Here is a 19,328-nt window from a genome sequence, read left to right as displayed (position 1 = left end):
GTATTACTTACAATGATAATAGTTTCAAAGGCATTTAATGTTTTCATTAGCCAGGTCTAGATAAACATAACTGCTGTCTACTGCTTTGTTGACTTTTTTCAAAAAAATAATAAGGTTAAAGAAGTAAGACTTGACACTGACAAAGCCAGACTGGTGAGGATCTAATGTTAGTAGATTTTCAAAGTCAACATACATTTTACAGCTTTACATTATGAGGGATGTTTGTGTGGGCCTGTAGCTGCCAAGATCTATGTTTGGACCACCCTTGTACAGTGACATTAAAATGGCTTCAGGAATACAGCAATTAGAGAGGCTTACATTAAGTAGGGGCATAGATGGGCCATATCTGCTGCTGTTAATCAGGGAATCTGTCTTATCAGCTGAGCCAATAGATGAGGTATTTTAAACTTTTAAGGGGGACCGAGGTGACTTGTTCCATAATAATTACAGATTGTGACTCAGACTGTGGTATAGCTATGAATGTAGGAGGAAAGTTTGCACTAAATTTGTCAGCTATGATATTTCCTGCTTTCTATGGGTCAGAGTGGGGAGCTTTATTGTGGACTAGCTCCAAATATAGCTACTATAAAAACAAAAAATAGCCAAAGCTAGAGGGTACAAACAAGAATTTATTGTAAGAGTAAGCGCTTTCGTGGGCACACATACATCCACTTCTTCAGACTGTTCAACAAAACTAATACACCACATTTAAATAGTTAGCAAAATAAGCACATGACGGTCAGATGTTTAAAAAGGTCCAGTGGCACTTAAAAAACAATCAAACAACATATAATTAAAACACAGCTTATAAAAATGTTTAAATACAGATATAGTATAAAATCTGAAATTAAAAAGAAACTGTATGTCCCTAAACTACATTAGTTTATGCAAAATGTATATTCTAAAGGTAAAAATAACATTTTAAAAATAAAAATACTATCTCATTAGATTTCTTAGTTTTAGAATGCAAGCTATTGAGCTTGTGTCATTTAACCCTGGGAATTTGAAGCCATCTAGTCTGAGCTGCCAATATAATTCTCGCTGCCCTAGCCATAAAGAAAATGGACCTCCCCTAATATGAGAACAGATCTGGTCAATAATCCTAAAGGAGAATGAATGACAAGGGTTATTGAGTATATGTTTAGCTAAGGCATTCTCAGCTTTCCTGTTCCTAATAGCATATTGATGTTCATATATGTGTTCCTTAAGTTTCCTATCTGTCTTACCTATATAGAAACCTAAGCAGGAATTATACTTAGCTACATACACGCATTCCTTAGTATTGCAGTTATACTTCCCCTTGCAAACAATATTTGTATTATTAACTTGGTATCTTTACTAGATGACATAATGTGCCCTTAAGATAGGTAGAATGAGACCTTTTTGTAAGCATTAAAAGTAATTTTTCCTGCTTGTTATATAGTTTATTTATATGGGTATTCCTCCATAGGGGCACATTCTTAAATGTTTCATTATGTTTGATGTAGATAATATTTAAGTGGGAAGAGAACTCAGAGGCACATGCACCAGCTTTAAAAAAGAGGTTGGAAGAGAATTACAGTACAATTTATTTAAATCGTCAAGTAATTTAAGAAGCTTTCCTACTGAGAAGTCTCTAAACACAGATGTCATTGCAGAGGAAGTGGCACTAATTTTAAAAGAAAAGGATTTATGCTCTGATTTAATGATGGAAGAGGATGCATATGTAGGGGATGCAAACAGGTGGTTAATGTTTATAGAATGGAGTTAATATCTGTAATGTCGAGGAAGCTCTGAACATGCTCATCACTGGGAGCAAATCAGTTAGTTTACTGATGGATAGTTGAAGTGTCCAACAGAAAAATGTTGGGTTTATTGTGCATTTTGGGTAATGTATTAAGATACTGTGATCAGAAGGAGGCATAGAGAATGTTCTGTAATTAGCTATAAAGTAGTAATTAACTTTACATAGAATGATTTGGACACTTTGAGTTGAAAGTTGGGGATGATAATCTACACAAATAGTGATACTCCCCCATCTCCCCCATAATTGTCAGGAGATCTGAAGACGTGATAAGCACTAAACCCATTGATAGTTGGAAGGTTGTCATTGCTTCAAAGTCATGTCTCTTTAACTGCTATAGATGAATGTTTTCAAGTTGCAGGTGGGCATCGAGGTTTTTAATTTAAGTCTGAAGTTTTAGCATTTACAGAAGCCTACCAATCAAAATTCAGTTAATGCTCCCAATTCCCTCCATAACCAGAAAATTAAAGCCACATGTCCAAGTCTCCCTGCCATAATACAAAAATGTCTTTGACTTTTCACTTGCCATCAGGCTTCGTTGCTGGCATAACCTATAGAAGCATTTGCACCTCACTCAGTGTGTCTAGTTCAGTGCTCATAACTCATGCAAGAGAACTCCACACATTCATGTGCATCCTTGATCAGATTATGAGTAAGTTTCCATTGCATAAAACACTGCTAAACACGTCAGGACCAATTTTCTTAATACAGATTCACTAACTCTAATGTCCAATACACAAATTTGCTATAAGATACCATCCGTTAGGTCTTTAAACCAAAGATCCATTTCAGGATTCTAACTAGCAGGCCTTTAGACTGCACTCAACATCAGTTAGTGGATCATTTAAAACAATTTACAATGTGCTAATGTGCCATCCATCTCAAAATATGCTATGTATAGTGTATAAAGTCATTTAGGGTAATATGCCATATAATCCAAATGGAGAGCATTAGTTTTTAACAAAGACTTTATCTGTTACTAATATGCCATATAACAAACAGCAGTGCCAGCCTAGGTGGTATAGATTCAGGTTGTCCATTTGTGCCAGTTGTGACCCAGGTTCATAAATGAACTTGCTTTGCTTTTGTAGCACTGCCTGGAGGCATAGTATGAAGTGGCTAGTGGTCAGCTCACCTATCTCTGGAGGAGGTCAATCTGTGTGACCTCTTTTGTCTTGCAGGACATCTCTGTACAAATGGGAGTGCAATAACATCCTGAAGGTATTGCACTGTATCTGTCAACTGCTGCAGAGATTGACAATCTGCCATAAGGATGATGACTTCCAGGCTCTGCGCTCATGAGAGAGCAATAGAAACCCCTCACTCCCAGGAGTCTAAACATGGACTACCACTGGGTTGAACTCCCATAGGTATCATAGGGCCCACCTCACAAAGGGTTACATCCAGGAGTACCTCTGTAAGGAGCCATTGGGGTTCAGTAATGAGTCAGCATGAAGGTCAGGGTGAACAGCCTCAAGCTGTGTGGGGTTGGGTGGGGTTTGGGGAGAAAGAATACAAAATAGAAAAAAACAAATTGCATTACTCCTGATAAAAGTCAGCTTAGTAGCTGATATTGTAATGTTTGTAAGATTTTTAAAACTGTAACCAATAGTGCAGAAATGCAACTCCTTACTTTTCTTATAATAATACTTTCTGTTCCTTTTGAATTTCCCCTGAAACACTTAATGTTAATAATCATAGTTAGTTAATCTTGCAATAACTAAAAAGCGTGCATTATAAACATTATCATTTCTATATTTTTAAAATATTTTAAATCACTTATCATGAAAGAAATGGTATAACAAAGCATGGACTAAGGCATAAGTTAAGAAATAATTATGTTGGTAAGTGCTGTTGAGCATATGTTGGCTTAAGGCAGACCTATGGATAGTTACCAGCTGTATTCTCTCTTATCATTAAATGACTAATCACTAATTTAGATGCATCCTTTGTTGTCATTTTTATATCAATCTACTACATTTCCAGTTTACCGCTTTCCTCTGTTGGACTTTGGCCTTGAAAAACATGATGTGTTTTGCTAATGATCTTTTTCTTTATATGATATTCCTGAAGAATGAATTCCTATTTTTTGAGCTTACAAGAAATACTTAAGTTTTATCTCCTGCAGTACCAATATAATTATTTTACCTGTCAGTCTCTTATAAATTAAATATTATTCCCAAAACTGTAATTTAAAACTGTCAGTTTTTTTCTTATGTCTTCACTGTTCAATGTTTGCACCCATATGACATTATTGAAAATGCCACCACTTGAAGTTATATCTTCATACACAAAGATTAATCTCTACACTTGGAGATCTATTCTAAATCCCTTGTGATCGTTCTACCAAATGATCGTTCTACCAAGACCATTTTGTCATAGGATTTTTTCAATGCTGCTTACTTCATTACTGATTATTGATACAAGCAGAACCAAAGTTATTTCTAGTTCTTCCTCCAGTTGTCACACCCCATTTTTTTGCATAATGATTAAATATATTGCAAAAGATTGTATCCTCATTGTACCCCATTGCCAATTCTAATCCATTGTGTATCATATTCTGTCTGAACTGATGCCTCTTTATTGATGTAAATATTGTGCAGTAGAGCTGTCAGGTGTTCTGATAAAGGCATATTTCTCAGTATGACGTATAGAGTTTCACAATTTGTGCAGTCAGAAACCTTAATTTAGTTAATAAAATGCATGTAGGTATCCTTCTGACATACTTTTATTTCAAAGATCGATTTTACATCTACAACGACACCAGTCATTCTTAGCTCTATCCACAATCTTCCATGCACATGTCTGGTTGAGCAGTGTTGCAGTCTCCATGGAATAATCTTAAGGAAAAATTGTGCCGGCATTGTGAGATTGGGATGGTTGCTTAATAAGTTGCATAATCACATCAGCTTTCTTTAAGAAGTGGAATCAGTATAGGTCTTTTCCACTTAGTCAGCCACATTTTTTCTTCTAAATTCCCTGGGTTTGATAAATAACAAAAAAGTTAAATCACAATTTTATATACATCAGTATTGCATTTTAAATTCATATGTGAAAGCAGTTACAACAAATCCCTGTGAAGAGCAGATATTCAAGAATAAGACTGGTATTAGTTGTATGTGCCATCACATAAGGTAATCTTATCAGTTTAAAATTATCATTGAAAGCTAAACAAATATTAACATGAGTGTTATGTCCACACTGTGTACCATAGTTACTTCTATTAAAAGATTCATTTTCTGTTAGAATCCATTAGGCTCTGTATAAAGTTCAAAACCAATTAATAAATGTGTGCTCAAAAAAGTCATAGACTCTGACTTCCCTAATCGGTCAGTTGTCTTTCTCATCCCTTTAAAGTCTCTTCTGTACATGTGCCTCCTGTTTCAGTTAACAAATAAAAGTTCTGGACAGGTGCACATTCTGAATGTACTCCTTAATCAAACAGGATTCTGTCATTGTCATTGTGTCGACCCACCACTGCCAAACAGTAATCAAGGAGACTCAATCCCCACCACTGGCAAGAGTGGGGGAGGTTCACTGAGAGGATAACAGGTACACACACAGTATTTCCAGATGCAGCTCTCTGCATCAAGTGCAATTTCCCTTAAGAACACTGCAGTCAGTCTGGGACTGGTTTCTCACTCTTTCTCCAGATTCCAGGTAAGACTCCTCACTGGCACAGCTATAGAGTTGAGATCTCAGCTGAGTGACCAAGCCAACACCTCCAGCACCCTCTCTGTCCAACCAGTGCTTTGTGTCCCTTCCTAAGTAGCTGACACACACACTCTTTAAGGTTTGATTTACAAGCACACACACTCACCTGGGAAAAGCTGGCACAGGTTTATTAGCTATGCCTCTTCTGCCCAGACTATAAGGTAGTTTCCACTGCCACCAGTCACTGCTCGACAGCTACTTTAAGGCCCTTAACAAAGGGTAACCACTTTTACTGTGTAATATTAATACAAATGGTAGTTTGGCCAAGAACAAGGCTATTAGGAGTGACCCAAACAGTGTCATCAAATAAATATGCAAGTACTCTCAAAACTTATATATCTCTCCACAAATCAGCCACAATGAAAGGTTTAAATATATTTAATGTTGTTGTGTCTTTCAGCTTTTCCCGGTTAGGGCTTGCCACAGCAGAACTCCGGTCCGCTAATGATTGGCAGTAGATTTTTACATGCCTAGTTGCTGGCCCTGATGCACAACCTTCAATGAAGGTACACCCATTCATGAATGTCTTCACACAGAAGACGCTCTAGCTGAGAATCGAACAGGACAACGTCTTACTGTGAGGCGACAATGCTACCGCAGCACCACCACCGCAGTACTTTAAATATATTTAATAATAAATAATAAAAGAACAAGACAATACTAAATATATGTTTGCAGTGACATCAGCATTCAAAACCACAGAAAATATTTAAAATAACATTGCAGTACAGGCTTACACAAATAAAGAAACACAAAATCTAAACTAAGCTTTGCTATATTCCTGACTGTATCTAAGAGAGTTACTGTTGCCTAATAACTTACTTAGAGCAAGGCAGACGTGGTGAATGGTTCTTATTGTTGTTGTCAGGTCCAAGACAGAATTCAGAATGCACTGTCTCACTCAGAGACTTCTTAAAATATCTAAAATATCAGTGGTGGAGAAGCTTGCAGAATGACATCATTTCCGGTCATCTGACTTCTAGTTCCCAGGGAAACCCCCCACTGATGGAAGCTGGCAGCATTTAGCACCTACCTGTAAAAATACCCAGACAAGGGATTTTGCTCAGACCTTTGGCAGGTACTAGAAGTCATAAAATCATATTCCTTCATGTTGCCAAAGTAGCAATTAGTTCACCCCAAGCTTCCTAGTACAGACTTTGTGTCTCTAGCTGCATTGAAAAATCTTTATGGCCTAGCCTATAAAGTAATTTAATTTCAGATATTTTTCTAAAGTTTGCTGGACTAAGGTTAACCTCCTGTATTCCAGTTTCCACTGTTAAAATAAATACATTTAAACAGTTACAATAGAGCATGTACATTTCTTTTCTTTTCCAGTAGAGCATATTGTGGATACATTTTAAGCAAAGCAATTTACAAATACCTTTTCAACACAAACATCTGTACCAAGCAGTTTGATATAAACATGACATGCAGTTCTAATAAGTTTGCAACATAAGCATCTTATATAAATTAGTTTGATATTCACAAATGACATATAATTATTTGCAAAATTCCAGCTAGCTATGCTGGCAGTACCTCCTTTCATCACACTTCTCCCCCCTTTGAAGACTCAAGCTAGTTTTTCAAGTGACCCATGAGAAACATTAGTGGAGAGGGATGAGGCTATCTGGGAATACTTTACCCCATACCCTGTCTTGAGGTCCCAGCTGCCTTGGCATTACTGATCCCATTACAGTGTTGTATCACATGTGTGCAACCCTAGACTCCACCATAGTAACTTGGGATTTTGCTGGCTGGTTCCCCTGTAGCCATAGATCCCCCTCAGATTTCTCACACCTTCTACTGCAAATACTTAGCACCAGGGACTCCCTGTCATAGTAAGGTTTCATGTTGTTAACATGGTGCAGTTTGTGCCCCTGCCTCCTACCTAGCAGTTCCACCATGTAGTTAACAGGACTGAACTTCCTTACCACTTTGAAGGGTCCCTCCCAAGCTGCCTGCAGCTTGTTGTACCTGACAGGAATGAGAACCATAACCTGCTGCCCACAGCATACTCTCTGACTTTAGCATTCCTGTTGTATCAAACCTTTTCCTGCTGATGGGCTCCTGCCAGGTGCTCCTAGGTCAAGCCCATGAGCTCCCTGAGCCTTGTCCTGAGGTTTAGGACATATGACACATAGATTCCGAGTAGGATTCTCTCTCACCCTCCCACTCATCGCAAATCAAATCTAGAGGTCCCCTCACCCTATTCCCATACAGCAACTCTCTCTCTTAAACTGCTCTGAAAATTCCTGTATCATGGTTTTTAGTGTAGAGTTTAACCTCTCCACCTAGGTGCCTCACTCACAGCACTCCCACAGACAAGCCAGCAGGTCTGAGATGAAACTGGCACCTCTGTCAGTCAGTATTTCTTTTGGGAAACCTACCCTGCTGAAAATCTCTAACAAATCATTTGCCACATTTTCTGCCTCAGTGGAAGACAGAGCTACCACGTCAGTGTATCTGGTAGCATAATCTACTTACCTCTAGGATATATTTCTTCCCTGTGGAACTTGGGTACTCAGATGCCCCACAATTTCCATAGCTACCCTCTGAAATGTCTTCTTAATCACAGGCAAAGGCATCAAGGGAACTTTGACCTTGTCTCCTGTCTTGCCTACCTTTTGGCACTGCTCACAGGTCCTGCAGTACCCTGTTACATCCATGGAAATCCCAGGCCAATAAAAGTTCTGCATAATACTTCTCTTGGTATGCTTTTTGCCATTATAACTTGCAAAGGTAATGTCATGGGCTATGGCTAGAAGTGCCAGATGGTAGGCTCTGGGCACTACCAACTGCTGTATTTTCTCACTCTCTAGCCCTCCCTCACATGTCCATTCTCTATACAGTAACCCTTTGTTCCAGTATACAGATTTCCCTTTTCCTTGAGAATCAGGTGCCTCCCTAGCTACCTCTCTCAAGCCTTGTAACGTAGAGTCTGAGAGATGTGTCTGTCTCAACTCTCTCTTTGTAACCCTTTTCAACTCCCCTTCCACAGGAAGTCTAGTATCCTCTGACTGTGGTGCCTCACTATCAGCCTGGGAACTACTACTCACCTCTGCCGTTGGAGTCACTCTGTCCAAGGGAACATCAGTACCCACTAACAGCTGTGGCTCACCTTCAGTCTCACTGCTACAGGGTAGCTGCCTCCCTGAAGTAGCCACCTCACCAGTCCTGGTTTCAGGTATGTGGTCTGTCTAGGTCCTCCCAGGCTGTCAGATCCACATGCTTTTCTCCAAGCCTGACTGCATGTAACTGCATGTGCACAAGGCACTGCATTATTAAAATCATCCCCTGTCAGGACATCTACAGGGGTATCTTCAAACACACCTACTTGCTTGCATTCTTTTCTACCCTCCCACTCATAGTGAACCCTAGCCAAAAGTATTTGTAATGGGGTCTCTCCTAAAGCTCTGACTGGAGTAGACTGCCCAAGCAAGTAATGCTCCTCCTTAATCTTTGCAGGCTTCACAATGGTTAGGTCACAGGCTGTGTTTCTCTTAGCAGAGGCCTGTTTCCCATCTTCTAAGGTAGGCTATAACCTTTTGTCATAGTTTGGTACCCTTGTTGTCTTCAAACAACTTACCACTGGCATTCTGTCATTCCCACTTGCTGGCTCCCCACCTTTTGTTCCCTACCTTTTCTCCATGGATCTATATGCTACATGGCCCCACTGGTTACATTTAAAATATTTAACCCTTGATCATGGCCATGTACCTAAACTAGTGACGTCCCCTGTTACTGGCAGACTCTGTTGGAGTGGTTTAGGCTGCCCACCATGGGTTCCCGTATACCCATGTGCAGCACTGGGTATCCCTTTCCTGTGCGGTGATGCCCTGCTTGCTAGGTATAGGTCTCCTTTTTTCCACCAGCTCGTCTGTGGTATTGCATTCACTGTCTACCAACCAGATTCTCATATCTTCAGGCAAAGTGCTAAGGGCTTGTTCCCTTACCAAAAGGTCTGACAACTTTTCAGAAGTGGTGACCTGACACCCACTTACCCACCTATGAAAATAAGTACTTAACTCAGCAATATATTTCCCACACACAATTTTATCTGTCTTGTACTTATGCTCACCAGACTTTTTTTATAAGCTTCAGGTGTTATCTTAAAATACTCTAATAAACATTTCTTTACTTGGTTATAGTCTAAACAGTCAATATCAGATAATTTCGAAACAGCAGTTACAGCTTTACCTTGGAGTAAGGGCACCAGGAATCATACCTAGAGCCCTTGGTCATCATTATACAGTTTACACACCCTTTCAAACATATGAATAAAACTATCAAAATTATCACCCTCTGTAAATTGTGGAAGAAATGTACTGACCTTTATTGTTTCTGGGGTTTGGTTACTACCTTCCCCAATATGTCCATGACCCCAGAGAACAGTCAGCATTTCCTTTTCATGTTGCCTCTGCCTCTCATTTTTTTCGGATTCCAAACTCTGAAGTCTCTCTGTTGATTCTGCTTTGACCTCCCAATGCTGTATTCTCTCTGCTGATTCTGTTTCCAAACATTTGGCCTCCAGTTCAAGTCTCTTTAACTCCAGACAGATTTTTAAGTTGTCTGAGGCAAATTTGAACTGTCCATTTTCTGAGAGCTGTAGATCCCCAAGGCCAATCTGGTTGTCTTCCTGGTTGCTGGTCTGTGATGCACCTGTGACTAAGGCTGCAATCATTTCCACTTTAGTCAGGTTGGCATGCACCTGTCCTTTGGCTTGGTATATCTAAGCCAACCGGCTCCTTGTCAGCTTGCCATAATCCTCTGCTGACATCATTGCCTGCTCTTCCTGACTAACTAAGCTAACAAAAAATAAATAAAACTATTGTGATATGAAACTCTGAATCTCAGTCATGTGGCTGCTTGAGTGTACAAGCACCTTCTTTAGTGACTATTGTTTACAGGCTACAGGAGTTCAGTAGCCACACCACTGAATCCCAGTACATGATGTGGTGATCCCACCACAGCCAGCCAATTAATATGTGATGACCCTGCACTGGACCATCTATCGAGAAGTCTCAGTCCTCACTACTGGCAACAATGGTGGATATTCACTGAGAGGATAACAGGCACACACACTATTTCCAGATGCAGCTCTCTGCATCAAGAGCAATTTCCCTTAAGAGCACACAGAGACCACAGTCAGTGTCTGGGGCTGGTTTCTTACTCTTTCTTCAGATCCCCAATAAGACTCCCCACTGGCATAGCTATAGAGTTTAGATCTCAGCTGAGTGACCAAGCCAAGACTTCCAGCACCCACTCTGTCAAACTAGTGCTTCGTGTCCCTGCCCAAGTAGCTGACACACACACACACACACACACACACACACACACACACACACACACACACACACACACACACACACACACACACACACACACACACTCTTTGAGGTGATTTACACACACTACACACACACCTGAGAAAGGCTAGCATAGGTTTACTAGCTATGCCCCTTCAGCCCAGACTATAAGGTAGTTTCCACTGCCACCAGTCACTCCTCAACAGCTACTTTAAGGCCCTTAACAAAGGGTGACCAATTGTACTGTTTAATGGTAATATCAATACAAATGGTAGTTTGACCAAGAGCAAGGCCATTAGGAGTAGCCCACACAGTGTCACCAAATAAATGTACAAGTATTCTCAAAACTTAAATATCTGTACACAAATCAGCCTGAATGAAAGGTTTGAATAAAATAATAAAAGAACAAGACAATATTAAATATGTATTCACAGTGACATCAGAGTTCAAAACCATTAAAGTAACACTGCAGTACAGGCTCACACAGAGAAAGAAAACAAAATCTAAAGTATGCTTTGCTTTATTCCTGACTGTATCTAAGAGAGTTACTATACCCTAGTAACTTACAAGTCAGATGTGGTGAATAGTTATTTTTTTTGTTGTCAGGTCAAAGACAGAACACAGAATGTTATATCTTACTCAGAGACTTCTCAAAGTAGTATCTAAAATATCACTGCTGGGATACCTTGCAGAATGACATAATTTCTGGTCATCTGACTTCAAGTTCCCAGGCAAAAACCCCACTGCTGGAAGCTGGCAGTATTTAGCATCTACCTGTAAAAATATTCAGACAAGGGCTTTTGCTCAGACCTTTGGCAGGTGCTAGAAGTCATAAAACAGTTGCATTCCTTCATGCTTCCAAAGTAGCAATTAGTTCACCCCAAAGACAATACAGAAAGCTTCCTAGCAGAGTCTTTGTCTCTCTAACTGCATTGAAACATCTTTATGGCCTAGGCTATAAAGTAATTTCATTTCATATATTTTTCTAAAGTTTGTGGACTGAGGTTAACCTCTTGTATTCCATCTTCCACTGTTAAAATATATACATTTAAACAGTTACAATAGTACATGTACATTTCTGTTCTCTTCTAGTAGGGCACACTGTGGATACATTTTAAGCACAAGCACTTTACAAATGCCTTTTCAACACAAACATCTGTACAGAGTAGTTTGATATCTAAATGACATACAGTTCTGATATATTTGTAACGCAATCAACTTATATAAATTAGTTTCATATTTACAAATGACATATAATTATTTACAAAATTCCAGCTAGCTGTGCTGGCAGTACCTCCTTTTGTCACAGTCATCTTCAAAGATGCGTCATTGCAGGAGACCTTAGCAGATTCCCCAATAGCTGCATATCAGAAAGTAAAGACATTCCCTATTGTTTGTCTCACCGTTCACTACACTACACTACACTATGTGGTTCACTATTATTTTAATTTCCCCATAGTTCAAAATCTTCAGCAGTAACCAAGCAGTAGCTCTCTTCCAATCACATACTGCTCTGTATACATGTAGCAAATGCATCCTCTTTTTTGACTGCTGTCCTCGCACACCTTTTCATAAAACTGTATTTATTGAGGGCAATCCCTCTAGCCTGCTCCACGGTAATAATTTTGACACTCACATAATCAAAGCAATTAGTCAGCAAGTGTATGCTATCTGTCATTAATTGAACTGTGGTAAATAGATGCAGACCTGCTAGAAGTAGTCCTTTTATAATCACTAGAAACAAAATTCTGAATCTTGAATTATGTCATCAACACTCTTCAGTGTCTGGTGAAAACCTATATGTGCTGCATGGTAGTCTCTCACAAATCTTCATATATGAACACATATCTATTTGTAGGTTAACAAAGCTGAGTCCATACCAAATCACAAACTCAAGCAGAATCACTCATGGCCAAACATAGGCCTTAGCCACCAAAGATGGTAATCTATTAGCTTTTTCAGTACCCAGTACTCTATGAAAACCCATTCATTTGTACTACTATCATTTTTTAAAACTCAAACATACATCACTTTCTAAAATCCCACTCAAACCACTTTTTTTTTAATTTGATGTATTTTCCAATGTAACCAGATTCTAGTGTATGTAAATTCTTTCACTGCTTAACTACGTATATCTATATGTCTGTCTATCTATTTGTTTATGTCTGTCTGTATTGTTTTTTCACTGGGAAAGTCCAGCTGGCAGGAAAGCCCCTTTTCAGTGGAGGTCTGGGGAGAAAAGCTCAGACACATTAAGAAAGTAACAGCTTTTGCAATAGCAGCACATATAGGGTTTCACCGGACACTGAAGAGTGTTGATAACATAAGTCAAGATTCAGAATTTTGTTTCTAGTTATACTGGGAGTATTACTTCCAGACCCAAATAAAATACCCATTGAAACGGCTGCAACCTTCAACTCTTATTTCATAGATACTATAGCCAATCTAACCGCTACCTTTCCCAAGACCAACTTGTCCACCACAGACCTCTCCACAGCTAACAACAGTACACCCCTGTTTCCAACTTCACTCTGTCACCTATACCCACCTCGACTATTCAAAAATTGCTTCTAAAACTCAAACCATGTACAAATGCCCCTGACAATATACCTGCCAAATACCTGCAAATCTCAACCAACTCAATCACTTACCCTATCAGCATACTTCTCAACAGATCTATCCAAGAATCCTATACTCCCATTATCTGGAAAAAAGCTTATATTCTCCCTCTGTACAAGGGGTGCCCCAACACAGACACCACCAACTTCCGCCCCGGTGCTATGCTATCACCCATCTCTAAGATTCTGGAAAAATGTATTCATTCTCAGCTTCTTCACCATCTGACTCACAACCACATCCTCTCTCCCCCACCTAACATGGATTTAGGCCAGGACATAATACCACCACTGCCCTCATATCCTTCATGGACACTGTCAACCAAGCCTGTCATGCTAGTAAAATCATATCTTCACTATTTCTTGATCTTTCTAAAGCTTTCAATACTATATCCCACTCTCTCCTTCTAACAAAACTCTCTAACATAGGTACCTCACCTCAAAACTGGTTCACTAATTACCTCACTATCAGGCAACAATCAACTAAGTGGCAGATCTCTTACTCCCCTTTCCTAAACACAACCACTGGTGTTCCTCAAGGCTCCATTTTAGGCCCACTTCTGTTTAGCATATTTATTAATAACTTCCACGCTGCACTCTCTCAAGACTTAGTTTTCCAGTACACAGATGACTCCACTATCATCTGCACTGCAAACAACTCCTCAGAACTACACCAACTCATCCAAAATCCCCTCACCTCCACCGAAATTTGGATGTCTAATAATCATCTTGCCTTGAACCCCAACAAAACCAAATTAGTAATCTTTGCCCTCAAAAAGTCCACACCCCTACAAAAGGAGAACTTCACCATTCACTCCCTAAATGGTATCACCATTGACATTGTACCTAGCACAAAACTCCTAGGTATCATCATAGTTGAAAACCTCACATTCAACCTGCACATCCAGTCCAGTGTCAAAAAGACACATCAGTAGCTTGGCACTCTCTACCAACACAAACATCTACTCAGTGCATCAGCCCGACTTTCCCTTGCCTCTTAATTTCTGTTATTCTCTCTTTTACATGGTGCCCCCCTCCTCACCAACATTCAGTCCACTCTAAAGTCCAAACTAGACTCATGCTACAACAAAATTGCTAAGTTCGTAATTAAAGCCTCCTACTCATCCCACCACTACTTATCATTACGCAACCTAAAATGGCTTGAACTCCCCAACTACCTCACCATTATCCAACTAACTACAGCTCACAAACTCATTCATAATCCATCTCTCTGAAACAACACCTCTCCTCATTTTGGCTGTGCACATGTGCTAACACCACATCTCATATAACTAACTTTAATCATCGCAATTATTCTCACCCCAACTCTACTACTCTGGGATCCTCCTTTCAGATCCACCTGTCTTTTTACTTGCTCCACCTCTCCATCCTGTCCACTTCCCTCTTCTACTAATGCTCATTGTCCTACCATTGATCCCTCCTGTCTACTGCCTTCTCTTCCTAACCCTTATAGACCTACCATTGAACCAGGTGAAACATTCAGGTACTCTCGGAGCCTACCTTAATATCATACCACCACTTATATCTGCAACAATATCCACTGACTTTGCTGATTCCTGCAACAGGACTCGTATAGCCTGTCGCTCAGCTATTACACCTCTTAAACATGTGAAATGTTTAAGTACCCAATCTCTAACTAATTCCTATATCTGCTTTGCACCCACTGCATGAAGTGTCCTATATAACTTTTGCTAGCTGAAAACTACTCGTATGGAATGTTCTCATGTATATACTGTTTATTGCTTGTAGAATATCTTTGATTTAAAAATGATTACTTAAACAGTTGGTGAAAAAACAGTACATAAGCTGCCAATAATATGTACTAAATGTATTTATTAATGTAAATTCTGTATTCTATGTGAAATGTCTTATATGTGGAGCTTTTCTCCCCCGGGACAACACTGAAACATGGGCACTTCTGGCCCCGCTGGACCATCCCGGTAAACAAATGCAAATACAAATAAATAACATGCATGCATACATACATACATACATACATACATATACATACAACAAATCATTTGAACATACAGTAATGAAAAAATAATGATTGTGAGAAAACAAAAACATTGACAAGATGCATATGAGTAGTTGACATACAAACATAGAATAAACATTTATTTATTTATTTATTTATTACATTTGATTAACAGGTAGTGTCCGACTGGGCAAGTAGCCCATATTCAGTGAAGACCCGGAGAGAAAAGCTCAAGTAGTAAGATATATAGATACACAGAATTAAGATCTAACATATTGAACAAAAAGAATCACAAATTATTGAATAATTACAAGCATCCAATAATTGAAATAACATATTACAAATGATACATGAGACAATATTGATACCGAAGAAATAAAGTATCCGAATTAGAAACATTAGACCATAGGTTCTAGAAACCTGAATATAGAGCAACAAACCATAGGTACATATTGCACATGTAGTATGTGGCTTGACTTGCAGAGTAAACACTTATCATTGAGAAAAATAAGACATTGTTGTAGTAACACTAGAAACATTATACAGACAATACAATGATATGAAAAATCATTCAGAGGTAGGCCAGAAAGAGTGTGTAGACAAATAAAGTTTAGACCCATAGTATTTTAAAAATTAGGACAGTGGTAAAGAGAACTTCATAACAATATGAAGTTGAAGAGAATTTGGCACAGTGTATATGGTAAAGTAGATGGAATAATACAAGATATGATAGAAGAGTGCTGGCCTAGTAGTCATTTTAGAGCAGGATGGGATACAATGAATAAGGGTAATTTTGAGGTGTTAAGCAGGTGTGGTGCTCGAGGAAAGCCATGAGACCTTTAGTGTATAAGTAGTAGCTTGATAGTTCCCCCATAGCTTTATTGTACAAAAGACCCATTCTGCTGCAGAGGGTTTGTGGAATCTTATACTTCTTTTTGGTACTCACTGAAATTATATCCAGGGACACTGATTTTCCATGTATCTGGGATAAATGCTAATAAATCCCAAATTTGAACTGTCTAAGAATTAAAACGAATATGGGGTTTTCACAGGATTTGGCATTTTAGCCCAGAGAATGACTGTACTAACAGATGAATTTCCCTTTATGTTTATTATTTGTAATATGTGATGTGGTGCATCAAATGTCAATAAGTGAAATATACAAGTAATGTTGTCGTCTTGCATTACTGAGTGCTCTGCATCAAGAATCCATTTTAAATTTCGGTATGTATTGATGCTAAAGAAAATTATAATCAAATCACCATTATGACAGGAAATTACATTTAAAAATCACATATATAATTCTAGGATTTCTTTCATAAAAACAGAATTTCATTTTTTTTTTGGAAACCAAAAGTCAGTGTCCGTGATCGTGCCTGTCTGACTTCAGCAGCTCAGATTTTTGGTTTAGAAGTCTGGATATAACATTTATCTTCTGCGTGACTGCTTTCTAGTATACCTACTGTATCTTCTTCCCAAAACTTAGCAAGAATTTGATGATTGCAAGAATTTGATGATTGCAAGAATTTGATGATTGCAAGAATTTGATGATTGCTCTTTTCACTGGACTGAGCTCAACATCTGCAAAGTACCCCACAGATGCTATCATTCTAAAAGAAGTAACCCACATTAACTCTAGGACCAAAACTGCATGGAAAAGCACACTATAACTACAGAAGGTAAAGATTTTTGTACTCTACTTGACAGATTATTTATAGGAAATGATAAACCCTGGAAGCACTGTAGGACTTCCCAATAGCATGAATGTTTCAAAGGTGCAGATGTTTATCTTTTCTTCCTGTGAGTTAACTGGAGATTTTAGAATAGTACTAAGTCTCCATTCAATATATACTCTCACCTAGGCAGTCCCATCCATGGTATAAGTAGGAATATCTTTATATTTTAATTCATTATAATTTTGTTTTGAGGGCCCAGCTGAACGTTTTTGTTTATTCTGTGATGTTATAAGCCACGTTTGAAGTGGATTATCACATTTCTGTTTCTGTTTCAGAATTTTTGGGAATAACTGGTGCAGTAATTCCAGTATCTCTCAGATGTTACCAAAACCAAAAACCAAACTAAGTAAAATACCTGTTGCATGATGAATCCGGTGCCCAAGAGGTAAATATCACCAAATAAATCCACTTTCCACGAACGTAATTCAAAGCTTTAATTGAGACAGAACAAGTTCACGTAAGCGCTTTCGTTTGGCTGTGCCAAACTTTTTCAAACCAGTTTAAACATAATTTCCTGTTCCTTAAATAGGCAACAGTGGATTATTTCAAATTTATTAATTAATTAATTTACTCAACCAATTTAACCTTTACTAATTTACGTGCTTAAAAATGAAGCCAAACCAGAACTAAAAACACAACAAACGATTTAAATCAACTTTCATTCAAACGCACATAATATTGGCACATTAATTTAGAAGTACATATTGGATATAAATACACATTACTACTGTAAACATATATTTTATACACTACCTAAACCTAAGCGAACGATGGACAACCCAATTTGAATATATAATATTGTATGTAGAATGACAAACTCCGGTCGGGGGAATTTTTTCTATTGTATGAATAGTTTCTATATATTAATCATAAACCTGTATGTAAATATTTTAAATGTTTTAAAATGATTTGACTTACTCTTATGTCAATATATAGTCGTGATATGAATAAATGTAATATATAAGTAATTCCATATAAATGTTGTCATAAATATATAAATATATGACTATAAAATGTATCTAAAAAACTTTATGAGATTTATGTTAAAATATTTCATACGTTTGTATGATGTTAATTGTCAATGTTTATTGGTAAATTTATTCACTCTAAATTATGATCTATATTTAATCATTTTTATTTTTATTTTTTTATTTATTTACGAAGGGCGTGTTACATAAATCACATTGGAATTTTTTATTCTTTCTTTATATTATTATATAATATGTGTTCCTTTATATTATCGTGATAAAGATTTTAATTTTAAAATACTAGTAATAGAAATATAATTGTTCAAACCTGGCCAATTGTTTGAATTGAGTCTAAGTTGCCATTCTAATTCTGATTTCTCTAATAACGCCTGCCAAGCCCCCCCTCTCACTTTTTGTTTAATAACATCAAGGACTGATGAAATATGATTGATGAGAAATATTGATGAGAAATATTGTATTAATTGTCATTAATAACCAATTTCATATAATCATGTCCAAATCGATCAAATAACTTTAGTAATTCAGTATGTAAAGATGAATTGCTGACGAGTCCGGTTGGATATCTCCAGACTCTAAGTCCTTTAGGCACAATGTTTTTATTAATGCATTCCTGAAAGTATAAATTGTCTAGTTGTAATCTAGTTGCCTATTTAAGGAACAGAAAATTATGTTTAAACTGATTTGAAAAAGTTTGGCACAGCCAAACGAAAGCGCTTACGTGAACTTGTTCTGTCTCAATTAAAGCTTTGAATTACGTTCATGGAAAGTGGATTTATTTGGTGATATTTACCTCTTGGGCACCGGATTCATCATGCAACAGGTATTCTCTCAGATGTTAGCTGGATGCCTAAGGAGTGATGGTGCCACTTTTCTGATGTTCTATTGAATTATCATTAAATGTTTCAGGGTAAAGTAACAACTCAGGTTTCAGCTTTTTTAAGAATCGATAAAATTAAATATAACCTGATTTGATAACCTGGTTTATCCTTTTATTGTTCAAGTGGGGAGGGGGCATGGCCTATCCTGATAAGCAACAGGAGTAAGAGAGAGAATCAGTCCTGTATGGGACACCATTGCATTGCAGGACACGCAAAAACATGATCATACTTACTCTTGTGCACACGCACGCAAATGCACATGCTTACAGGTAATTTAAAGAAACACCTCATTCCATGTCTTTTGGATG

At 38.0% G+C, this 19,328-nt stretch overlaps 1 protein-coding gene across 1 annotated transcript in view; it reads left to right on the top strand.

The window, feature by feature from the left end:
• The window catches only part of CADPS2 (calcium dependent secretion activator 2), a 5,163,308-nt gene that overhangs the window by 4,450,390 nt on the left and 693,590 nt on the right, over window positions 1-19,328 (top strand). The window contains exon 28 of the mRNA XM_044088753.1: window positions 11,535-11,562. Coding sequence (XP_043944688.1) covers window positions 11,535-11,562 — 28 coding nt within the window. The remainder of the gene's footprint in view (window positions 1-11,534; window positions 11,563-19,328) is intronic.

The sequence above is a fragment of the Protopterus annectens genome, chromosome 11.part0 (genome assembly GCF_019279795.1).
Source record: "Protopterus annectens isolate FY-2018-M chromosome 11.part0, PAN1.0, whole genome shotgun sequence".
Taxonomy (NCBI): domain Eukaryota; kingdom Metazoa; phylum Chordata; order Ceratodontiformes; family Protopteridae; genus Protopterus; species Protopterus annectens.
Note: the sequence above shows the minus strand (reverse complement) of the source record. Positions and strands in the feature narration are given on the sequence as shown.